The 26,707-nt window shown below is 38.9% G+C and overlaps 1 protein-coding gene across 1 annotated transcript in view; it reads left to right on the top strand.

Moving 5' to 3' along the window:
- prkcaa (protein kinase C, alpha, a) overlaps nt 1-21,857 on the top strand; it is a 517,863-nt gene extending 496,006 nt beyond the window's left edge. Inside the window, exon 17 of the mRNA XM_060918929.1 lies at nt 17,903-21,857. Coding sequence (XP_060774912.1) covers nt 17,903-18,067 — 165 coding nt within the window. The 3' untranslated portion in view covers nt 18,068-21,857. The remainder of the gene's footprint in view (nt 1-17,902) is intronic.
- The last annotated feature ends 4,850 nt before the right edge of the window (nt 21,858-26,707 follow it).

The raw sequence follows: 26,707 nt of genomic DNA, 5'->3' as shown, positions 1-26,707 counted from the left end.
TCACCGGCCACAGGGCTCGAACCCGGACCTTCTTGCTGTGAGGTGACAGTGCTAACCACTACACCACCGTGCTGCCCCCCAGCGAGCGTCTGATATGCCTAATTAAAGCATCCGGTGAGTGTATATATATTCATTTAGACTTATATGATTTGGCTGGCTCTTTTATCCAAAGGGGCTTAAAATCCTATCCAAGCATACTGTTAAAGGAATAAATGTAAATGTAACTCTGTTATTTGTTATCCACAGTGATGGCTCCGGTGTAAAACAAAAGAAATAAACTTCAAACACGTCTTGCTAAATAGAAGAGTAATTTCATCAAAAATGCAAGCTCGGTGCAAGATAGAGAGATGGATAAACTCTCTCTATCTCTCACACACACACACAGTATAAGAAAGAGAGGAGATGAAAAACGTTGTCCATATTAGTCACAAAGCAGTCAAATAACTGACGATAATTTGCAGTCTGGAGATAGTTTTGTAAATTGTAGAGAGATTCCTTGAAAAAAAATCACCCTTTTAAGATCCATGTAAAAATAAATTTCTTCTTAATATCCCTTTAATAGTCATGATTAAAGCATTTAAATCTACAGGATGTAAGATTTTGGCGTTTCACCCTCTCGGGTCCACTGATCAAAGGGAATGTCCATGTGGTCGATCAGATTTAAAAGAACATATTGTGTGTAGTTTGCATAAAAATATTAGGTTTCTCATCAAAATTTGATTTCATTTCTTGCATTAAATTTAACTTAAGCAAGGTTCTAATTACTAGTTTGAATTATGTAGGGCGAATGAAATCAATTCATGTAATATTAACGTCATCCAGTTACGTTATAAAATGTTGTGAAGATGTTGGCACTAATAGGAAGAAATAACTACAGTATTAAAATAACATACATACAACATACCCGAAGCAGCCTGGGGAGCAGTTGGGGGTTAGGTGCCTTGCTCAAAGGCACTTCAGCCATTCCAGGGAATCAAACCAGTGACCTTTTGATCCCAAAGCTGCTTCTCTAACCATTAGGCCATGGCTTCCCCACCATGGTCTATATCAGGGGTCGGCAACCCTAGGCACGCGTGCCACAACTGGCACGCCGAGGAATTTCCAGTGGCACACTGATGATACACAAACCTAATTATTCAACACATTAAAAATGTTCAAACATAATCTTGAACTGTCGTTGGCTGTTGCATGCTCTTTTAGCATGACTACACAACGATATAGCGCCCCCCCCCATATTTCTCACGAGATGGGCCCACTTGATGCCCCAGTTGCGCTAAGATGGCAAAGAAGCCGACAGTCCGGGCTTTCCTCTCCTCGTGGACCAAAGAATATGAGTTCGTTTCTCAGAGGGACCGTGCTGTGTGCACGTTGTGTTTTGAAAGTGTTGTGTGTCGAGCATGAACGTCATTTCGAGGCAAAGCACAAAAAGACTTTCAAAGATCAGGCAGATAGGGACGAATCAATCTCGCGTGCAGTGTGCGGATATGGGAAGCAAGCCTACACTTTAAAAGTCTTTGCCTCAGCTAAAAACAATGCCACTGAAGCTAGCTTTTTTTTTTCGTTTCCGTTTCCGGTTGAGAGTACGTCGTGCGCGTTCTGGCTGCCGCTTCTCACCAGAGCTTTTTTTTTTTATTTTATTTTTATTTTCTTTCTTTTTCTATTTTCATTTTTTTATTTATTTATTTTTTTTCTGTGTGTTTGTGTAGTTTGATGTTTGTTTGAGTGTTTTTGTCCGCCGGTTGTGGTGTAGCTCCAGACCCAGTTTTGGGTGTCGGTTCCCTCCAGGCCTTGATTCGCCGTGGGTGATGCCTACGCTCCCAGCTGTGGACTGCAGTGAACCTGTTGCTCATTTTACATCGTGGTTGTCCAGCGCGCCGTGCTTTAGTGCTTGGCATGATGTTCCGAGCGATGTTGCTCGGTGGTGTCGCAGCGGCTGTGCAGGCGGTTTGTGACACACCAGCGCTCTGCATGGCGGAGCTTCTCTGCTCACTTTGTGGATCCATGGCGTGGTGTTCGAGCGATGTTGCTGACGGCGTCACGGCGGCAGTGCTGGAGATGTGGGACTCGTTTTCGTGCGCCTTTTGGTGGGACTGTGGCTGCTACACCACGGGAATTACATCCTGACCCCTACTTGGTGGACTTTTTACTTTTTTTTACTATTATTTTTTTTTTTTTCCTTGTCTATAATTGTAAAGCGTCCTTGGGTTTCTTGAAAGGCGCTATATAAATTTAACTTATTATTATTATTTTAGCTATATAATTTCTCACTGCATAGCTAACATGGAAAGCCATTCCCAGACGGTGAATACATTAAGGAGGCCTTTCTCTCCAGCTCAGATAGTCTTTTTGAGGGGCTGCCAAATAAAGAGACAATAAAATCAAGAATAAAAGACATGCCCATATCAGCCAGAACTGTTGAGCGACGAATTGGTGAAATGGCAGAAAACGTAAGGGTGCAGCAAACAACTGGCATAAAGTGGGTTAAAGTGTGTGAGGTTAAAGGACATGGGACATGGATTTTTTTCTGGGTATAATTATGTATAAAGGACATAAGAAATGCCATCTAAATCACTGCAGGGCGTCAAAAATGTGAAAATCATCACATTATTCAACTTTTTTATACGTCAGCGTAAAACAAGGATTCATTAATTAGCTAGGTGGTCACGTGACCCGTGACGTCACAAAAACTTTCCAAGGAGCCAGCGCTTGGGTATCTAATGTAAACAGGTTACCGAAATGGACACCATCGACAGTGACATTCCCGATGTTTCACAGAGATGTGAAGTTCGACCCTATCAATTCGAACCGATAGCTGGAAATTCACATGAACATGGATCTTGTCTTTACTCTGACGGGTCAGATGATTCTGAGAGTGAGAGTTCATTCAATCCCCATGAAACTGAAAGCGGTCGGCTCGATAACACTTCCTGGTAAGTTAAAAACAATTCTGCTCAAAGGCTAATGATCTGTTGAAAGTATTATTTTTGTATCATACATTGAAAGTTCATCATAGATCTAGCTAAAGTCCGTTGCAAGCTAGTTTTTTTTTTTTTTGCTGATATTTTTCAAGATTGATTGAGATACAATGCTTCCAGAGTCCGAGATGAAAACATTCAAAATGGCGAAACGAGTCAGAATTATGATAATCAATAATTGATACACCCAAAATTATAATACTAATCCTTACCTCGGCTTTCAGTTGCTTAGCGAATGCACCTCGGCATTTTTCCGCATGAGGCCCATGGTAAAACCACACTTCCAGGAGGGGCTGCCGTCTGCCTCCCAAGCCGGCCGAGAGCGCTGCTCGTCGGGCACGGCCAGGCAGGCGAATGCCCTGGTCCATCCGCCCTGTCTAAAAAATAATGGTACAACTCCGAGTGAAGGTATCAATGCGCTGTCGAAGCGCACAGAAGGTGTTAGTACGCCTGTCATTATAGTGCGGACTTTCCATAGCATAGAAAATCGCCACGTTTCAATTTGTGTAACTGAACTTTGTTTCATGTCACTGGTCATATAAACCTATGTAAACAGGAAAAACGCGGAAGAGTTTGGTCGCATCTAATTACAGCCCCAAAAAATACCATTGGCCATGCTGAGCCTAGCTACATTGCTAACAGGAGTAACTGCGCGTCTGACTGACTGGGAGGTCGCGCAAAGCTCGGAGAGGTACGGAGCAGCTCGTCTCAATTCAGATAAGAGCATATTTCATTATGGAAGTACGGTGGACTGTTCCTATTTAAATGTTTAAATGTTACAGGATTTCTTGACTGTCTCTACAGTTGTAGGAATGTTAGGCCCTGTATATCATGGCGCTATCACTGCCTCTATGAACCCGGCTATACGGCCTCTTAAATTTGGCTTGGCAATTAATATCGCTCAGTACCGGAGTATTAATGTTGAAAGAATCCTCAGTGAAATGGTCCGAACACAGTTTGTGGGAAACAGTAGGTGCAAAGTTTTTTCTACGGCAGTAGTGAGCCCACACTTTCCTCAGCTTCGGGTCCTTGGGGAATGCAAAAAAACTTACTCCAGGGTATTTCCCATTGGAATTATTGCAACCATAAGCAGCACAATACACCATGATGTTCAATGTACGTTAAAGACTATAAAAACAATTTTCTTGTCATCCACTTCTCCATTCATCTACCTGCTTGTGCTGTGCCCGAAAGTTTTTGTGACGTATGATCACGTGACAGCGGCTCTTCCGGTTGTAAAATATGCATATCGGAGCTCGAGCAGAAATGCCATATAATCATCACGAATATAACGATTTTGCTGAATTTAATAGATGATTTTGTATTTGTTGATGCAATTAATTCATATTTTTAATGGAAAGAAACTGATATAGCGTGCTTTTATGTTTCATGTCCCATGTCCTTTAATGGCATAAAACAAGTGCAATGGTGTTTTACATTTGCTCAACGCATTAAATATCCATATCCATCTCAAATGCGTGGTGTCTAATTACACATAGTTAACAACACCTATTTGAATGGCGCACTAACTAACAAGAAAATTTCTAATTGGCACTACATGGCAAAAAGGTTGCCGACCCCTGGTCTATATATACAGTATGTGTGGTAGAATAGTGCAGAAGTAAACATCACAGCTTCACAGTGCTGGTGATCCGGGTTTGATCATGAACTTAGTGGGAATGTAGAGTCAAGTGAATTTAATTAGCTTTTCCGTCACTTTAGAAAAAGGCTCTGAAGCTACGTCAGGTACCTCGCTATAATATCATGGAGGAAAAAAAAACTGTAATACCTGGACCTTTATTAACTAACTACAAAATTAGAGAAAAAACGCATTTCTTCCCAGTCCTACGAGGAAAAACCGAAACCTCCGTCAGTCCTGAATCTTTTTTTTTTTCTTATGGTATATTTTCAGAGCACTCCCATTTGTTTGCAATTTCACGCTCTCTCAGTCTCTCTCGCTCTCTGCTGATTGACCGAGGCGCCTTCCAGCCATCATTTATCCAGACTTCTTTTGTACCTAAAGTTGGGGTGTGCTCGAATATGACATACTCTACGGTATGTTTGTCTCCACACTGAAGCTTTTGTATAACCCTGTCAAATTTGTACAAAAATATAAATTATACCTGATCACATCATGTTCATTTTTCACACAAATATGTGAAAGATGGAAATAATTTTGATGAATATGGGGTAGCATGTGATGGCTGGTGAAGAACACAGGCCACTGATTACCTTATTCATCCACATTTCTAAAATTTTTTTTTCTCACAAATTGTAATATTGCTCTTAACATTGAATTTGTGAAGAATTTATGGACTGGGCCAAGTTACTGGCCTTGTCTCATACTGGTGACGTACTACAGAGCTCAGCGTAAATGAGTGCACCCCCTTTGAAAAGTAACATTTTAAACAATATCTCAATGAACACAAACAATTTCCAAAATGTTTAACTTATAACGTGAAAGTAAGGTTAATAATATAACTTAGATTACACATTTTTCAGTTTTACTCAAATTAGGGTGGTGCAAAAATGAGTACACCGCACAACAAAAACTACTCCATCTAGTACTTTGTATGGCCTCCATGATTTTTAATGACAGCACCAAGTCTTCTAGGCATGGAATGAACAAGTTGGCGACATTTTGCAACATCAGTCTTTTTCCATTCTTCAACAATGACCTCTTTTAGTGACTGGATGCTGGATGGAGAGTGATGCTCAACTTGTCTCTTCAGAATTCCCCCCCAAAAATAATTTATTTACACCACAAAGGTGAAGGCTACAAGAAGATCAGCAAAGCTTTACTTATCAGTCAGAATACTGTAGCAAAAGTGGTACAAAAATTGAAGAAAGATGGAACTGCAACCATCTCACAGAGACGTCCAGGTCGTCCACGGTAGTTAACACCTCGACAGGAGCGTCTTCTGATGAGAAGGGTTGAAGAAAATCGGCATGCAAGTTCACTGCGGTTATCTAAAGAAGTACAAAGCCAAACTGGGATGACTATTTCCCGTGACACAATACGGCGTACACTGCAGAGGAATGGCATGCATGGATGCCGTCCACGAAAGAAGCCTCTCCTAAAGCCCAGGCACAAAAAAGCCCGCCTAGAGTTTGCCAGGGCCCATGCTGACAAAGATGAAGACTACTGGGACTCTATACTCTGGAGTGATGAGACCAAGATAAATGTTTTTGGAACTGATGGCTTCAAAACCGTATGGCGTCGCAAAGGTGAGGAATACAAAGAAAAATGCCTGGTGCCTACAGTGAAACATGGTGGTGGCAGTGTCCTTATGTGGGGCTGCATGAGTGTTGCTGGCGTCGGGGAGCTGCATTTCATTGATGGCATCATGAATTCACAGATGTATTGCTCTATACTGAAAGAGAAGATGCTACCATCACTCCGTGCCCTTGGTCGTTGTGCACTTTTCCAACATGACCAAACACACATCTAAGGCCACTGTTGGATTTCTGAAGAAGAACAGGGTGAAAGTGATTCAGTGGCCAAGTATGTCTCCTGATCTGAACCCAATCAAACACCTACGGGGAATTCTGAAGAGACAAGTTGAGCATCACTCTCCATCCAGCATCCAGTCACTAAAAGAGGTCATTGCTGAAGAATGGAAAAAGACTGATGTTGCAAAATGTCGCCAACTTGTTCATTCCATGCCTAGAAGACTTGGTGCTGTCATTAAAAATCATGGAGGCCATACAAAGTACTACAACTAGATGTAGTAGTTTTTGTTGTGGGGTGTACTCATTTCTGCACCACCCTAATTTGAGTAAAACTGAAAAATGTGTAATCTAAGTTATATTATTAAGCTTACTTTAACGTTATTAGTTAAACAGATGTTATATTAAACTTTGTCTCGTCAACATTTTGGAAATTTTGTGTTCATTGAGAAATTGTTTAAAATGTTACTTCATTTACGCTGAGCACAGTATTGTGCAAAAGTTTTAGACACGTAAAGAAATGCTGTCAACCAAAAATGGCTTAAAAATAATTAAGTGTTTCAACACTGAAAAAAAAATATTGTAAACAACAACAACAACAGTAAGCCATAATAAATCAAACAACGTCAATATTTGGTGTGAGACGACCCTTTGCTTAAAAAAAATAAATTGTAGTCTGAGGTACAGTGAGTGCAGTTTGATAAGGAAATGAGCTGTAGGTTTTACTGACCATCTTACAGAACCAGCCACAGTTCTTCTGGACACTTTGTCACACTCGCTTCGTAATTTTGCACCAAAACCCAGTAGCCTTCATTATGTTTTCTTTTTTAATCCGAAAAGTCGTCTCTTATGCAATATGCTGCTCAGATACAAACTTTTTTTTTTCCTGTAACGTTTAATTTTGTGCTGGAAAACGAACATTTGGACTCTAAAATGTTTTTGTACTGGCTCGATAATGTCGAAGTCATAAAATAGAAATCGATAACAAAATTTGTATGAAAAAAATAGAGTGCCTAAAGCCTAAAACATCCAGTGTGTTGTGAAAAACGGAGAAACAGTTGCGCACCAAATATTAATCTTATCAACATCTCACACTGTGCCGGACATTCTGCTGTATCGCTGTTGATAAAAACAGAAATGATAAAATAGGGGTGTTCACACGGCAACTTTTACTCCGGTGTAGCACCGGGGCTGCCCCGGTAGAGCGTTCACACGGTACAAAGTTTGAAAATGACAAACCGGTGCAAATCTAACCCTGCTCGGGAGGTGGTTTAAGAAATTTACTCCGGAGTAAATGCTAGTTTGCGGGGCAGCACCGATATAAAATGGGACGTCTGAACGCTACAGGGGTAGACTCGCTACGCGTGAGGAGAGTTGATTACATACGGGCATTGCATAATTTGCATCCTGGTATTTTGCGCTTCCAAAATGGCGAATATCAACAACAGAACTGCGTGTCTTCATCCACGTTGTTTTCCCGGTGCTTGGTGATGCCATGACAACCGTCCACATGGCCATGAACGACACGAAGTCATCGATTTGTTGCCGAATGAATTGTAGAATGCGTTGTTTTCGTGCTCTCTTGTACTTGCGCAACCTTTCCTTTCTCTCTTTTACCCTTTTACGGTGTCTGATAGACCACAACGTAGAAAGTTTGTCTGGAGAAGTATAAACCATGGTTTTTCGACAGTGGCGGCTGGTAGTCTTTCAAACAGGGGAGGCTGGTCGGTTACGATATTTCCAGATTTTAAAAGAAAAAACATCAATTTTGCCCATACTCTTGCCTCTGATCTGGCTGATTGTTGGCAGGGTCACAAACTGAGAAATAACAGGTTCTTTTGGCCCATTAGCCTACTGTCCAATATACATGATGGTGGTATTGGGGGGGGGTATATTTTAACATTTTATATTTTAAAATTGTGGCATGTTGTTTAAAAATTGATCATTATTGAAAGCAGCTCTTTGTCAGGAACCTCAGCAGTAGAGCTGGGTGCCACACATTTCATTCAATGACACTTTCCCTATATTTTACTTATTTTGACTGAGAAATGTTTTATTGACAATTTTGATAACCCTTCACTTTTAATCCAGGTCTGTAGTGTGAAATGTTCTCGGCTGTGTTTTTGTTTAAAAAATTTTTCCAAATTGTAGCAGTGTTTAATTCATATCCAGAAAAACATATATTCCAATATAATATACTCAGCATAAACATTTTAAATAGATTCTATATTTTGGTCCATCCATGACATATTACTAAAGTAGCCTATTTACTGTTGTTGATGTGGGTCACTTGCTGTTAGCCAATTCACTTTCTCATACCAGGAGAGCTGAAAGGAACGAGTATTATTCCCTACCTTTTTCACCAAGTCAATTTGAGGCGTTGGTCTACCCTGCTCTTTAATTTAAATTTTTTCCTCGAAAGGAAGACTGGCAAATGGCTTCGCCAAAATTAAATCAGCAATGCTTGGCATCCGTGCGCAGCTTTCTTGCTAGCTGACTAGCCCCCTCAAGTTCAAGTTCACTCACTCAAATAAACGAAATTTCTGGAACTAAGATAGCAAACTTGACAACACTATATTTACAATGAAAATATATACAAACTAAAAAAGCTGGTAGAAACCATATGTAATGAATGAAATCGAAATGTAAGCTGATCTCTTACAATACACCACAGCACTTGCAAATCCGCATGGGACTGAACTGAGATTCACCGCTGCCTATCTATAGTTGAAACGAGCTGTCAGTCAAAGAAAATATCCGGCCGCTTTCACCAATCACCAGTCTCCTCGTGGAAACTGCCATGTCCCTCCCATGTGAGGCTGGGAGTCCGTAGGCGGGCATTTTCACAGTATTTGTCCAATAATCGTCTTGCATTTTGAGATTGAAAAGCGCAGAGCTCCCAAATGCCACTGAAGTCCACTGAGGCTGGGCTGCATCGCGCTGTCACGAGGGGGAAAAACTCACGCACACATTAAAGTTATAAGGGAATGATTTCACACTGTAGTTGGGTTGAGCACATATATTTCTATGATTCTGGATCTGAAATAGCAATGTTATAAGGTCGGCTATAACATAAGCCTAGCGCAATTCATCCTACACGATGTTCGTCATTTTTAGAGGAGGCTGAGCCTCCCTCGTTGTCTTAGAGCAATCACCCGTGCTTTTCGATATATCAATCACAAACAAGGCGGGAAAAGGAAGTACATTTTCACGCATGCGCATATTTCATTTCCGCGTTATTACTATCGTATAGCACAGTCGCAAAAACTGCCGTGTGAACGCAAGAGGGGCTGCACCGGTGCTAACACGCTTCTGTCTAGTAAGCAGGTTTGTGACGTGTGAACGCTCCACAAAATTTACACCGGTGTAAGATATATCGCAACAAAATACATCGGTGCAGCATCGATGCAAATATGTGCTGTGTGAACACCCCTATTGATAATCTAATTTGTACCAGGATTTCTTTTGAAGAGCGCCTAATTTTTAACTACATCATGGCTCATCTATACGGTATATACTTATACAGAAACACGGTTTGCATGATTTTGTGACGGTAGATGGACTTGTGTCAGACATTATCACCATTCCATCAGTGTGTTTCCGTTTCTGTGCATATTCCTCAGGACACCTGAGCCTCTGTTTTCAAACGTCTAGCCCATGCAGATGTATTAGACTCCAGGTGAAAGTAGATGGAGCGTGTAATGTGTAATTTTCAAATTGTGGCCATGAGCGTAACAGTGCATTATTTGTAGCTCTGTAGCTCATTCCTCTAAATTTAGAAAAGAGAGCAGCAGGAAGATCTGAAGCTGAAGCAAATTTCTCAAAGCTTTAAGCTGTGAATGTTATCTGTTGATTATATCTGCTGAGTTCCACACTGTCTGATAACCCTTACATGTAGAAGGTGTCTGATATTGGATATTATTATCCATGCAGGACACGTTTTCATTGTCATTGATGACAACTACATAGAGGCAGTCGAGAGCTTCACGTATCTGGGTTCAACAATCACTAGTTCCTTCTCCTTGGATGCCGAAGTTGGTGCAAGAAACGGTAAAGCTGTAGGTGTCATGGCAAGACTGAACAAGACTTTGGTCCAACTGCCAGTTATCTTCGAACACCAAACTTCGCGTGTACCAAGTCTGTGTTCTTTCCACTCTACTGTATAGCAGCGAGTCTTGGGCACCATATGCCAGACAAGAAAAAGGACTTAACAGCTTCTCTCTCCGCTGCCTCAGGCACATCCAAAACATCTCTTGGCAGGACAGACTGACCAACACGTAGGTCCTCAAACATGCTGGCATTCCAAGCATCCACACTCTGCTGATCCAAAGGCGTCTCAGGTGGCTAGGACACGTGCACCATATGGACTCAGGGCGCGTTCCCAAGGATATCTTGTACGTGGAATTGCACAAAGGGACTCGTCCTGTTGGAAGACCTCGCCTCCGCTTCAAGGATGTGTGCAAAAGGGACCCGAAATTGGCGGGTATCAACATGGAGAACATTGCGGCCTCACGGGAGTCTTGGAGGACTTGTGTGAGAAATGGCTTGCAGAAAGCTGAAAGGGACAGGAACGAGCATCTCGAAGCGAAAAGAGCCGATCGGAAAGCGAGAGCAACATTCTCAAGAGCTCCATCTGAATTTATTTGTGCCAGACGCGTGAGAGACTGCCACTCCAGAGTCGGCCTATTCAGCCACTCTAGAAAGTGCAACAGCACCTAGGGCTACGTCATTGTCCTCGAAGACGAACGGATGCCTATACACTTTTTCGATGGAATAAAAACGTGTTCTAGCGGGTTTCGTTCATTTGGCTCGATAGCATGCAATACCGTTAGCATATCGCTTATCCTACATGTATTACGTCACTCTACCCAATGGAGAATGAGCGTCGAATATGGTTTGATATTGCATGCTTGTCAAGACAACATGATGTCACACATCGGAGACGTAAAACTCCGGCGCGAGCGACTGTCATGATTTGTAAACAAACATGGCTGCCAGGTTTGCTTTGTTAAATACAGAAGATTTTGAAAGAATTTTGAAAAAGAACTGCGCATTGAACACCCAAAAGGAATGTGTACACTACCGTTCAAAAGTTTGGGGTCACTTTGAAATGTCCTTATTTCTGAAAGAAAAGCACTGTTCTTTTCAATGAAGATCACTTTAAACTAATCAGAAATCCACTCTATACATTGCTAATGTGGTAAATGACTATTCTAGCTGCAAATGTCTGGTTTTTGGTGCAATATCTCCATAGGTGTATAGAGGCCCATTTCCAGCAACTCTCACTCCAGTGTTCTAATGGTACAATGTGTTTGCTCATTGCCTCAGAAGGCTAATGGATGATTAGAAAACCCTTGTACAATCATGTTAGCACAGCTGAAAACAGTTGAGCTCTTTAGAGAAGCTATAAAACTGACCTTCCTTTGAGCAGATTGAGTTTCTGGAGCATCACATTTGTGGGGTCGATTAAATGCTCAAAATGGCCAGAAAAATGTCTTGACTAGATTTTCTATTCATTTTACAACTTATGGTGGGAAATAAAAGTGTGACTTTTCATGGAAAACACAAAATTGTCTGGGTGACCCCAAACTTTTGAACGGTAGTGTATGCATATTAATAATAATAATATTGGCCGGCTTTTCTTCGTGCTATATCAGATATATTCCATTCAGCTACTCGTCATCGACTTGTTCAATAGCATGCTAGCTGAATGGAATATATCTAATACAGTATACCATGAAAAAAGCCAGCCAATATTATGATAATATTAGGTGTTGATATAAAATAGTCATATGACATTTTATCATAGCAGTTCAGCGGTGGTTTTAGCTGCTTTTAATTATGGATGCACAAGATGGCTGCCATAACCTCCTCAACTATTAGGATGTGTGTGTGAGTTTCCTCTTGACATATTGTATTTAATAATTATTCACTGAAGTCGAGGTGAAAAATAACTGACACGAAGTTGAGGCTATTATTCACCGATATTCACTGAGCCTGAGGCGGATAATTGTTTTAGTATAAATTCACAGGTGATTATTTTAAAAAAAAAATCATATTTAAAAAATAATTTATTTCAAACTTCAAAAGCGGCATGCAAATGTAATGTGTGCAGACTTGTGTCACTTATCTATGCCAAGTCACTTTCCCTTATCAAAAAGAAGTATACTTCAAGTTCATTGTATTAAGTATACTTAAGTAAAGTTAAAGTATATTTCCTTAAGTATACGTTTGTGTACCAAGTATACTGATATCAATGTACTTACAGTATAATTGTAAGTAAACTAATCTAGTACTTCTTGGGACTAAATTGGCCCACTTTTAGTTTATAAAAAGTATACTTTAAGTCTAAGAGAAATAAACTCTGAGTATACAACTAGTATTTTTTATTTTGTACTGCAAGTATACCACAAGTAAACTTATATACTAATAGTTTACTAGTTCTGTACTTGTAGTCCACTCTTTAGTTTACAAAAACATACTTCATAGTATACTGGAAATATACTATGAGTTTACTTGTTTTCAGAGATGGACAAAGTACCCAACTTCATTACTTAAGTCAAAGTACAGATCCCGCTGGTCAAATGTTACTCCGATACAAGCGAAAGTTGTCCAGTCAAATTTTTACTTAAGTTAAAGTACTGAAGTACTCGCTTTTAAAAATACTTGCGTATTAAAAGTACATTTTCTGTCAACGCATTGTTGTATTACTGGTAGAATGTTACAAAATGAAACACAACTTACAACCAAGCAGAATCAATAAGATGCTTGTTAGTTTTTCTCTTTGGCTACTGGTAAAAAAAAAAAAACACAACATACTAGCGATAGTAATTATCCAAGGTCACAAAAGCTACAATGTTAACATTACCAAAGACAGAAATGTGACTTCACAAAATGAATGCATGCTGTGCCATCATGGTGGTTTAACGTTAAGCTAGCTAGTCAGTGAAGCTCTGCCTGACATGCTAGCAAACTATTTTCAAACTCAAACTCATATTGGAAAGCTAACGCTACTAGAAAAGAAAGATTTCTACATTGTGTTTATTTGGCAAGGTTATGCTAAAACATATTTCTGAAAGGACTTCAGATAAGTTAACGTTATTCATGTTAGCGTAACTCCGTGTTTACATGCTAACTAACAGTGTCCAAGTTAACTAGCTATGTGTAAACGTTAGCCATGGACAAGGCTACGACAACTTGGCGGGAAAATCCATAGAAAGTCATTTGACTAACCAGACTGCATAGCTACGTTTGCAACGTTATCGCTAGCTCTAAAAGCACAGACAACTTCATTGCAAGCTTTCTCTTGGAATAAAATGTTTACATATGCTTCTGCAGGTTAGACGGCGAGTTTTTGGAGGCCATGATGTGATTTCGTTTTAAGCAAACAAAGCAAACATTTAAAACGAAACAAATCTTTATCCCTTTCCCCAGAAGAACCGCCTCCTTCCATTCTGCCATCAACTGATCGTGGTCAAATAACTCCACTGAGAAATCGTTGAACTTGATTTTATACAGCCCATGGACGTGAAATGACCCGAGTGATTACTGATCAGCTGTCTCCGTGTCACCTGCGAAAAAAACAATCACGTTTTAGAAAAGAAAAGAAAAAAACATCCGCTTTCAAATCTGCTTCATAGTAACGAGGACCTTGATAGAAATGTAGTGGAGCGAAAAGTACGATATTTGTCTTTCAAATGTAGTGAAGTTAAAGTCATAAGTTTCCACAAAAAAAATACTCAAGTAAAGTACAGATACTCAAAAAGTGTACTTAAGTACAGTACTCAAGTAAACGTACTTCGTTACTGTCCACCTCTGCTTGTTTTATACTTCTAGTCCACTTTTTAGTTTATAAAAGTATACTTTATAGCATAATTGGAAATATACTGTTAGTTACTGGTTATATACACTACCGTTCAAAAGTTTGGGGTCACTTTGAAATGTCCTTATTTTTGAAAGAAAAGCACTGTTCTTTTCAATGAAGATCACTTTAAACTAATCAGAAATCCACTCTATACATTGCTAATGTGGTAAATGACTATTCTAGCTAAATTCTACTAAATGTCTGGTTTTTGGTGCAATATCTCCATAGGTGTATAGAGGCCCATTTCCAGCAACTCTCACTCCAGTGTTCTAATGGTACAATGTGTTTGCTCATTGCCTCAGAAGGCTAATGGATGATTAGAAAACCCTTGTACAATCATGTTAGCACAGCTGAAAACAGTTGAGCTCTTTAGAGAAGCTATAAAACTGACCTTCCTTTGAGCAGATTGAGTTTCTGGAGCATCACATTTGTGGGGTCGATTAAATGCTCAAAATGGCCAGAAAAATGTCTTGACTATATTTTCTATTCATTTTACAACTTATGGTGGTAAATAAAAGTGTGACTTTTCATGGAAAACACAAAATTGTCTGGGTGACCCCAAACTTTTGAACGGTAGTGTACATCTCGTCCACTTTTTAGTTTTGAAGTATAGGTATACTATTAGTTATGTATTAGGTATACTATAGGTATACCAAGTCTAGGTATACTATTAGTTTTCTAGCCCGAACCCTTACCTCATGCACACTACCAGTAGACGACTTAAGTGTTTTGTACCTTAAGGTACAATGAAGTTATAAAGGTAAGAATTCACAAAATAACAACAGATACTCAGGATTAAGAACATAGTCATTTTCTTTAAAAATCAAAATTTACTACAGGGCAAGTACGCTTAAACATAAGGCACGACTATTTTAATACTTTATTACACTTTTGTTAAGTATAATTATAAGCGTCATATACTTAGACTTTTCAAAATACTTTTCAGTATAAGCCAAGTATACTTATGTATATCTTTATTAAGTATATCTCTGATAAGTAAATAAAAAGTAAACTGAAAACAAGTTGAAAAGAAATCTACTAGAAGCACACTTGAATAAACTTCTTTTTTGTAAGGGTTGTTTTGAAATGGATAAAATAAATCACAATTCCACCTTACCTTTGAATAGTTTGGGACCAAACTTCGTAGCATCCTTAGTGTTTTTAGGTACAGCGTTTTCTTTCATAATTTGTACGCTACCGTTCAAAAGTTTGGGGTCACCCAGACAATTTTGTGTTTTCCATGAAAAGTCACACTTTTATTTACCACCATAAGTTGTAAAATGAATAGAAAATATAGTCGAGACATTTTTCGGGCCGTTTTGAGCATTTAATCGACCCCACAAATGTGATGCTCCAGAAACTCAATCTGCTCAAAGGAAGGTCAGTTTTATAGCTTCTCTAAAGAGCTCAACTGTTTTCAGCTGTGCTAACATGATTGTACAAGGGTTTTCTAATCATCCATTAGCCTTCTGAGGCAATGAGCAAACACATTGTACCATTAGAACACTGGAGTGAGAGTTGCTGGAAATGGGCCTCTATACACCTACACTTGTGTTCAAAATAATAGCAGTCCAACACGACTAACCAGATCAGTCACTGTTTTTGGTGGAAATTATATTACTACATGGCAAATAATTTAGCAGTAGGTGTAGTAGAGTCATAGAAAACCAACAGACCCAATATTCATGATATGCATGCTCCTGAGTCTGTGTAATCGAATAATTAAGTGAAAGGGGCGTGTTCAAAATAATAGCAGTGTGGAGTTTAATTAGTGAGGTCATTCATTCTGTGAAAAAACAGATGTCAGTCAGGTGGCCCTAATTTAAGGATGAAGCCAGCACATGTTGTACATCCATTTCTCTCTGAAAACCTGAGAAACATGGGTCCTTCCAGACATTGTTCAGAAGAACAGCGTGCTTTGATTAAAACGTTGATTGGAGAGGTAAAACGTATACTGTAAAGAAGTGCAGAAAATGATGGGCTGCTCAGCTAAAATGATCTCCAGTGCTTTAAAATGGACAGCAAAGCCAGAGAAACGTGGAAGAAAACAGAAGACTACCATGCGAATGGATCGAAGAATAGCCAGAATGGCAAAGACTCAGCCAATGATCAGCTCCAGGGTGATCAAAGACGGTCTGAAGTTACCTGTGAGTACTGTGACAATTAGAAGATGCCTGTGTGAAGCTCATCTATCGGCAAGAAGCTCCTGCAAAGTTCCACTGTTAAAAAAAAGACGTGCTGAAGAGGATACAATTTGCCAAAGAACACATCGACTGGCCTAAAGAGAAATGGAAAAACATTTTGTGGACTGATGAAAGTAAAATTGTTCTTTTTGGGTCCAAGAGCCGCAGACAGTTTTTCAGACGACCCCCAAACACTGAATTCAAGCCACAGTACACTCTGAAGACAGTGAAGCATGGTGGTGCAAGCATCATGATATGGGAATGTTTCTCTTACTGTGGTGTTGGGCCCATTTATCGCATACCAGGGATCATGGATCAGTTTGCATATATCAAAATACTTGAGGATGTCATGTTGCCTTATGCTGAAGAGGAAATGCCCTTGAAATGGGTGTTTCAACAAGACAACGACCCCAAACACACTAGTAAGCGAGCAGCATCAGGGTTCGAGACCAACAAAATGAAAGTTATGGAGTGGCCAGCCCAATCCCCGGACCTGAATCCGATAGAAAACTTGTGGGGTGACATCAAAAATGCTGTTTCTGAGGCAAAACCAAGAAATGCAGAGGAATTGTGGAATGTTGTCAAATCATCCTGGGTTGGAATACCTGTTCACAGGTGCCAGAAGTTCTCAGAAACCGTGGTTATACAACTAAATATTAGTTTAGTGATTCACAGGAATACTAAATCCTTAAGATTTTTTCAGTTTATACAGTAAATATTTGGAGTTTGTAATGAAAAATGCAGACACTGCTATTTTTTGAACAGCCCAATGTTCATTTTTCTTCATTTTCTGTAAAGTAATTAAAATATTGATACATTTTTCTTCATGTTTTGATGTAGAATATAATGTGCAGTGTTCCCAATGCATGGAAATAAAAACTATTATAAGGATTTTGAGCTTTACTCGCGTTTTTTAAACACACTGCTATTATTTTGAACACAACTGTATGTAGATATTGCACCAAAAACCAGACATTTGCAGCTAGAATAGTCATTTACCACATTAGCAATGTATAGAGTGGATTTCTGATTAGTTTAAAGTGATCTTCATTGAAAAGAACAGTGCTTTTCTTTCAAAAATAAGGACATTTCAAAGTGACCCCAAACTTTTGAACGGTAGTGTAATTCTTCCTTACCTACGGTGACGAAGCGATTGGCCGCCATTCTGCCGTGTCGCTCGAGGTGATTATCGGGAAATAGTCCGAATGTCTCGACCAATCAGTGCACACGATTTCCTATAATCACCTCTATATTTGTACTAAAAATAATTCATTATTGCCATGGTAATATAGCTTTAAACAGTTTATGTAGTTGTGTGCATATGTACGTTTCCTATTTTTTATTTTTGTGTCTGATAGATATGCATTGTGTGTACATTTTAAACTCATCTCTCTCTCTCTCTCTCTCTGTCTCTCTCCCTCTCTCTGCAGTGTGGGAAGGGGGCCGAGAACTTTGACAAGTTCTTCACGCGCACGCAGCCACAGCTCACTCCTCCAGACGAGCTCGTCATTGCCAACATTGACCAGTCCGAGTTCGCCGGCTTCTCTTTCGTCAACCCGCAGTTCGTCCACCCGTCCCTCACCAACACCGTATGAAGGAGGAATGAGACAGGCTCGAAGAGTAACCCTACCTACACAAACCCCAGAATGCCTCATGTTTATCCTTTTCCCAATCACTTCTAATACGATTTCAATCTTAACGCCAAACATTTTCTATTACTTTCTCTCTTATAGGAATTTTACAATTATTCGGCCCATCATTTCAGTTTTACGCCATTCAGAGATTGAACAGCACTCGGCTGGTATTGTCTAGCATGGGTGTTTTTGCGCTAAACTGACCACTTAATATCATGAAGGCATGAGATACGAGTCCGTGTTGGTTCGTACTTTTTTCTCTTGACATGAAACCCCATAAGAGATGCAAAAACCTGTGCTTCCTGGTGTTTATAGTGTAATCCATGCCAGTCTTCCCAATCAGGAAGCATAAAGTCGGGTCCTATCAGACCTGTGCGTTCATTATTTTCACCACCGATATGTCAATTACCTTTGCTTGCGGTCTTGCTGAGAAGCAGATGCTCCAAAACCTTTAAAGTTTTAAAGAGTGCTGATTGAGCACAGATCGAGCTTCATCTTGGAATTGGTGCCATTTTTGACGGAGAAGCCAAACCAAATACGATTGCGTCAAGTTGTTAAGGAAACCTCATTTAATTAGCTTCATAAAGCTAGCTGAATGGCATTAATATTCAAGTATTCGCGTAGATGATTTTACGAAACGCATCTAGTTTGGTTTTCTGCACCATCATACGGTATCTATATACAGTAGATGATCAGTTCTCGATTAAAACTCAAAACTTATGGAAAGCATTACTCTGTGTTAGCATTGCTAACATGACACTGCTTAATATCTTTGCAGTCTGTACGTAAAATAAAATAGCAAAACCAAATCACGATTAGTTCTTATCGCATTTAGCTTTTCTTCCATCTGCAACAGTTTACCGTCCGGGCGCTTTTAAGAAGACACATTTGAGACTTTTTTTTTTTGGATAATACCATAAAAAAAGAAAACTTTTCCTCATTTTTATGGGGATTTGTGGAACATGCCAAGCAATTGATTTTTTTTTTAATGAAATTACTAATGAATTAAGACGGAATGAAGTGTTTGCATACCTGTCCTACACACGTGATGTGTTGCATGCTCCTAAATTGAAATAACACTAGAGTATTATGTTGTTGCAATTACAAAGTTATATATAGATATGCTACTTGCTGAAATCATCTTTCTACTACTATTTTAGATTTCTTTTCAATATTTTTTCTTCCTGGCCTACTAGTGATCATTCAATATAATCTTGCAGCAGTATATTAATGATTTTGTAAATACTTCTAGGTTATTTAAAGAGAGAGAGAGAGAGAGAGAGAGAGAATAGCAAGTTGAAATTTTTATACCAACAACTGAATGTGTTTTTATGACATTTAGCTGATAATGAGTTCCCTAGAACCATCGATTTTGCCGGGTTACTGTCCTCGCATGACTTTCAATCAGCTGACGTTAACTTTCGGAAAATTTTACACAATGGTTTAGTAATCCTTTCAGTCTTGTTTTACCTGTCCTTTATAAATGTTTACTTCCTAATGAAACTTTTATATACGTGTATATACAATGCATAATACACTATTGTTCAAAGGTTTGGAATCACATGACATTTTAATCTCACAATCTCAGAAAAAAAAAAAACAGGTAGTAAACCGTACAATTCCTTTTCAATGAAGTGGTGCCATCAAGCAAACATATTTTCTACCTTTCCTTTTACTGAGGTCTAATTATGTGCCTTGTACTTATCAATACTTACGAAAGGTACAAAGACGTTTATTCTATCCACGTTCACTGGATATGAGCAATCGCGCGCTCTGATTGGCTGTTCTACTACTAGGATATATCCCTTGAGTAGAGAAAAACAAAATGGCGGAGCACATTGCTGAACCAACCGAGGACGAAATAAAAACTACTCAAAAGCAACCCCCCCCAAAAAAAAATAAGAATAAAAAGCAACAAAATATGGAATGAAAGTATTTGATGGTAAGAACGTATCTTTTTAAAAATTTTTCAAGAATTATTATGATCACAAATTGCTACTGTCATTTCGCCGGTTTGTTAAGCGGAAATGATTTTGTCGGACGTTTTGTATAAAGTCTTTATTTATCAAATTTGCAAAAAATAAAAATGCTCTGTTTCTCAAAATCCAATTATTTTACTCATTCTTGTCGTACATGGCTTATAGCTAACTCGGTGCTACGCGCCTCGTTGGCTATCGGCTCATGTACGACTCGATTTTGTGGAATAATTGGTAAATATTTGCGATACCACTACAGTTGTTGTTTTTTTCTTAGAGTGCGTTATCATTATTTTATATACTAAACTCTAATAGAGTTCAATAGATATAGCATGTACCAAACACCAAAATTTTTTTTTTTATTTAGTATGTATGTGTTTTGTATTGACGGAAGCATTTTGAGGGGGGAAACGGAAGGAAATGATGTCCTGGAATTGTCCATGTATACCGTAGTAATTATGAAACTATAGCAAACTTATAGTTTAAGTGTTTCCACATAAAGGTTTGATCACTACTTTCCTAACAAAAAATAAGAATAATTTTATATTAACATGTTTATACTGAAGCTATACAACTTTTATTTTTGAAATTTTGGACTGATTGAGGTTATTCCAAAATGAGTTATTCCAGACGCAGAATGATGGACAGCTTTCTACAAAAGACTTCAGTGCATAGCTTTAGGATCATATTACAATCGTTTTATAGATTTGAAATAACACTGTTTGGTTTATATTATGGATAACTTTTAATTTAGAATTTTTTAAGTGATGTTTTCAGACTATCTCGCCTCTCGCCCGATGTCAGTTGGGATTGGCTCCAGCTTCCTCACAACCTGCAGTGGATAAGTGGTATGGAAAATAAAATGAAATGAATGAAATGATTTCCGACTTTTGAACGGTAGTGTATATATATGTGGGGGGAAAAAAACTAAAATCACGGGTACATATTTGTGCAATTGGAGTTTTTAATGTACTGTACTAAGGTTTACATCACAGCTTCACCTACTTAAAAAAAAAAAAAAAAGGTAGCGTGCTAGACATCAGCACAGACGCTTATTAAACAACCCCCATATGTTTCCAAACACGTCTGTATTGTGTCTGAGGGTTGATTGGTTGTAAAACGTGAGCTGATTGGCTGCTATGGTTCTGTGGTTGCCTTGGCTTTTCCAGCCTGCATGTTGGTTATGCTAATAGTATGCACATGGAAACTTTATTAAAATAGACACATATGGAGTGTATAAATACTGCTATGGAAAAAAAAAATTTAAGAGACCAGTTTTAATGGTGGTCACCATTAAAAGTGGTCTCAATTATTTCCATATATATATATACACAGAGTGTGCATGATGACTGAAGCATTCCAGATCACAAAGCATGGACTTAATGTGGCAAAAAGATATCTTAAATAACGGGATGTGTTTCGTCTTCTGTCAGTCTTAAAAGTAATGAAGATATTGAATTTCTTTTCGTCTTGTCAAATTTGTACTGTGTGGAACTGCCAGGTTGTAGGGAATCTGTAACATTTGTCCATTTTCTGATCTCTCGCACTAATCCAAGAAACTCCAAAAGGAAGATCCGACAACAATCTGGTTGTGAGGTCTTCAAACTTTCCCAAACCTTTTGGTTATCATCATCAGACGCACAACAAAATATCAGCTCAATTTCAGCACCAACTATCGAGAAGTATCGCGAGTTAAAGGGATAGTTCGGGATTTTCGACATGAATCTGTATGGCATCCCCATCGATAGTGTCGTGCAAACACACTGACTTACCCCTGACAGCATCCTGTGAGTCCAGTTCTTGTCCAGTTTTGGTCCAGACGAAAGTAGTCCGGCAAGTTTGTTGGGGTCACGAAAGTAAAACGTTTTTCGTCTCAAAACAGTACGTGTTCAAAAGAGTGATATATTTGCATCACAAAACCGTTGCCAAATAAAACGTCAGACCTCGAAATCGCTTGGCACTATTTTCTCTCCCTTCTTATCACTGCGCGCTGCCGCCAGGTGACAGCCACGGCTGTTTCATTCATTGTTTACTGCTAGCAAAGTTAGCGACAACATGTCTGACTACGACAGCGACGTTGAAAACATTGACTTCATCTCACAGCCAAAGGGATATCTTTATGAACCCGAATATACAGATGAAGAAATTTGCCAGATGGAGTTAGAACGGGCAGAGAGAGAAAGGGTGGACAGAGCACTGTTCTTGCTCTCAAATTAGCTTGTTAGCGCCGCTGATCTGAACTCCTAATCACTGCCAAACAATGGGAAAGGTGTTGATTCCTGCGCAGATGTCAACATGACAGCGCGCAGTGATACCGAGGGAGACAAAATATAGCGCCAAATAATTGCGAGGTCTGACTTTTTATTTGGCAACGGTGATGCAAATATATCACTCTTTTGAACACATACTGTTTTGAGAAGAAAAACGTTTTACTTTCGTGACCCCAACAAACTTGCCGGACTACTTTCGTCTGGACCAAAACTAGACAAGAACTGGACTCACAGGATGCTGTCGGGGGTAAGTCAGTGTGTTTGCACGACACTGTTGACGGGGATGCCATACAGATTCATGTCAAAAATCCCGAACTATTGCTTTAGGCAGCTGGGCCATAGAAGGTTCACGCTGCATGCTGCACGCTACACGCTACACGTTCACGTGAAGAACCGGACCCTGGGCCATTAAACTTCATGCTTGGATGTTCACGTGTTGCGTCTGTTCTACTTTGACCGAGTAACCAACAATATGGACTCTTCGGATGACGACGATTGCCTCATTCTGCTTTTACTGAGACAGAGGAAGAGAAAAAGGAACAGAATTTGGAGCCGAGAACACTTCCTTCTGAGAGAAACCCGTGGTGAATTTCACCGAACATTCTATAATCTGCTTGACAATCCCGATGAAGAACTATTTTTCAATTATACCATTCAATTATATTTTTTCTGAAGTTTTCCCCTGAAAGCATAGAGTTATCTCCCTAGACCCGTTCTGATTGGCTGACGCAGCGGTGACCGCATGCATTGACTGGAATTTCCATCTTCACGCCTAGAAAAAAGTGTGCATGTTCATTTCTCGCTTCACGCGTGAAGTGTGCAGCGTGCAGCGTGCAACGTGAACGCCGTTCTATGGCCCAGAGCAAGTCATGCTACGTTTGTCCACTTTTCTTTACACGCGTGTAGCGTGCAGCATGCAGCGTGCAGCGTGAACCTTCTATGGCCCAGCTGCCTTAACGTCATCATAGCCTTGACTTATAGCTAATCCATGTGATAATGAAGAATGTTTTGTAATCACGTACTGGCATTTCTTGATCAGTAATTAGACGATGCATACTGTACCACAAACAGAATAAATTGTTGTGAATCTAGTAAGTTTTCCATAAATAGCAGAATGTAGCTGGTAAGCTGGTATTACGATGTTGGAGTCTTACACTTTCACACTAGAGCAGTTGTTTTCTTGATTTATCGTTAAAGTACAGGCAATATTGAGTAAATTCGTCTCATCACACTGGATGGGAATTTTAACCAAGAAGGAGTCTAGGCAGGCATCATAGTTGAGACCATTCAGTGTCCTTTAATTTAAAAAAAAAACTTCCTTAGAGTTTTTGGTGTCTTTTTAGTTTAAGAAAATAAAAAAAAAAGTGCTCTATCTCGACGCTCAGAGGTAAACTTAGTTTTGAAAGGTTTTGTCTGTATTCAGCTTGTGCTGAATACAGATCCATGTGAAATTGTACCGTAGGTCTTGTTGAAATGTAAATGTCCAGGAAATAAAATGATGCCCCATATGATCATTGTTACACTATTACATGATACAATGCGAGGCAATTATCATTAATAAAAATATTGGAACGTGCCTGTTCATGCATCCATCCATCCATTGGTTTTCATTTATCCAATATGTTGTCATCACAGTACGTTTCACACTGATTCCATGTGCATTCGGTTTCCCTGTTCGTTATCACCCATCATCCCTCAGCAGTGCCAAGCCGATAACTGAGCCCGATGATAGCAGCGTTGCACTAACTGTGTAGTCTCCACCACCATATGTGTAAGTGTTTATTTAAAAACTGTGTGGTAGACACTTGTAGCCATATTCCTCTGTGTGTATGAGCCTCTGGAGTCAGAAGTGATAATTATTCCATCACAGTGCTGATAATACGGCAGCGTGTGCAGTTCCCCAGCTGTGTGGGCAGCCACTGCTTTCTGATTTGATTTCTGACATTGCTTGCTTTGCTTGTTCGGCCATTTTGAAGTGATGGACTATCCCGCCTTGCCTTACCTAGCAATCAATCAATCAGGCCATCCCTGTGCCTCTGTGTGTGTGTGCGTGTGTGTGTGTGTGTGTGTGTGTGTGTGTGTGTGTGTGGTCGTATACAGTATGTGTGTGTGGGAAAATGCTTGTCTTTTTGGCACTTTATACTGAATACTAATTTCTCTGTCCTTCCCGCATGCTCTGTTCTTCTCACACTTGTCTCTGCCAAACACGAAGAAAAAAAAAAACAATCCACCAAATAAAACTTATAAAAACAGATTCAGCTTCTTTTACCACGTTTCAAGTGCACTTCAGGATGAGTCAGACAACCTGCCGTTTAATTATTTTTTAATTTCTCCTTTTCTTTTTGTGATTATGTAACTGGAGAAAAGGAGAGAATGAAACTGATTCTGCACCAAAGGACGGATTTTACAATTAATCGTACCCAGAAGTAAGCCATTCTTCCCAAAGAAGAAAGGCGGATTTTAAAACATTTTTCCCTTTAAAAAACAAAACAAAACATATTTTAAAACTAATTGTACCATATGCCAAAAAAAAACAACAACCAAGTGTTAAAAAGTTATAGTTTTTAAACTTTCTTTTCAACAGGTCAAATGTTAAAACTGATTTTGACCAAAAAAAAAAAAAAAACAACAGATTTTTAAATGCAATTTGCCTAAAAGCTCTAGATTTAAAAAGTGATTCTGACTTAAAGGATAGATTAAAAAAAAAATACAAACTACCCAAATAAATAAATAAATAAATAAATAAAAAGAAAATACAGAATTTCCCCCAATGTTTCAAAAGTTATTCTACTCAAAAATGACAAATTTTAAATACCAAGTTTATTTAAAATGGCCAATTTTAAAGCAGCATTTTAAAAATGAATCAGCTAATTTAAAAATGAATCTTTCTCAGATTTTAAAACTGATTTTGCAAAAGAACACATTTTAAAATGAAACCTACTCAAAAGGACAGAACGAGAAACTGATTGTGCATCAAGGACAGAGTTTTTAAACTGGGAAAAAAAATCAATTTTAGAACTAATTCTGAAAGAAATGTGTTACTTTTGAGTGATATGAATTACTTTCACACCTGGTTCTTTTTTTTTTTTTTTAGTTTTATTATCAGGATGAATATAAGACCTAATGATTTAATCTCTGACTCTCTGATGAAGGCATGTTCAAATGCCACATTAACACTTTTGCTCTTTGTGCTTGTACATACTAACCCCTGATCGACTTTATTGAAAATTTGTAATGGTGTCTGTTGGTTTGCCCCCTTCTTTCCTGAGTCCACACGTTCAAATATAACCATTGATATTTGTACCTAATGTATGATACTACAAATAAAGTATGGGAAATAAAGCACCATTTTGAATCTGACTTCTCTCATTTCTGCCTACATATGCATAAAGGGATTCTCAATTATTTTTTAATATCAACCATTATTTGACCTGTCATTAAAGTGCATATTGCGGGTAAATTCAGGAGCAAGATCAATGTAATTCTCCTATTTTATATGAAACTTTGGTCAAATATCTGTCACATTTTGCATTTTGTGCAATTTTTTTACCTTGCACAATACCAGAAAAATTCAGTTGAAATCGAGCCATTTGAGGCGAATTGGTCTGCCTCTGAAAAAACTCGGCATTTGGATTTTCCAGGAAACATTGATTTTCGTGACGCCGCGTGCGGGATGCCTCCTTCTGAATCCTACGTCAGCGCTGGTTCGTTTATGAGAAAACGACCTGGTGGTTTTCTGCAAATTTCTTCAACATTCTCGCGTAATTATTAAAATGGTTAACAGATGTATCGTAGGAGGGTGTAGCAACACCAATCATGATGGGATTAGTACTCACTGTTTCCCAAAACACTGGACAATGAGAGAGAAACGGGAGCACTTGGTCTACACAGGCTGTGCACTGAAACCGTGCAAGCTCGCGCAGCCTGCTGGCGCTTCCGCAGGTGACGTCACGAATCTGGCTCCAGACTCCCTTGGGATTTTTCCAGATGCGTTTTGTTATTTTATTTTTTTCTGCTGTAGACAGATGGCCTTGTGCAAAATTACCCTTCTGGATGAGTGTGTAAGGGGACATACTTTCATATTAAAAAAAATGAAATTGGTCCAGAATATGCACTTTAAAGTACAAATAAGACAGCATGGGGTTTTTTTTTTGTTGGTTTTTTTTTGTAACCCATTAAAAGTTCATCACTTTGTGACGTATATTTGTGTGTATGTTTTGCCTGCAGTTTGTTAGCAATATCAATATACTGTATATCATGGAAATTATCATGATATGACTTTTTTGTCCTATCACCCACCCCATTATTTAGAAATAATTTTTATTGCAAATGAATGATTGATTGATTGTTTTTTT

This window comes from Neoarius graeffei, chromosome 4, assembly GCF_027579695.1.
Source record: "Neoarius graeffei isolate fNeoGra1 chromosome 4, fNeoGra1.pri, whole genome shotgun sequence".
Classification (NCBI taxonomy): domain Eukaryota; kingdom Metazoa; phylum Chordata; class Actinopteri; order Siluriformes; family Ariidae; genus Neoarius; species Neoarius graeffei.
Note: the sequence above shows the minus strand (reverse complement) of the source record. Positions and strands in the feature narration are given on the sequence as shown.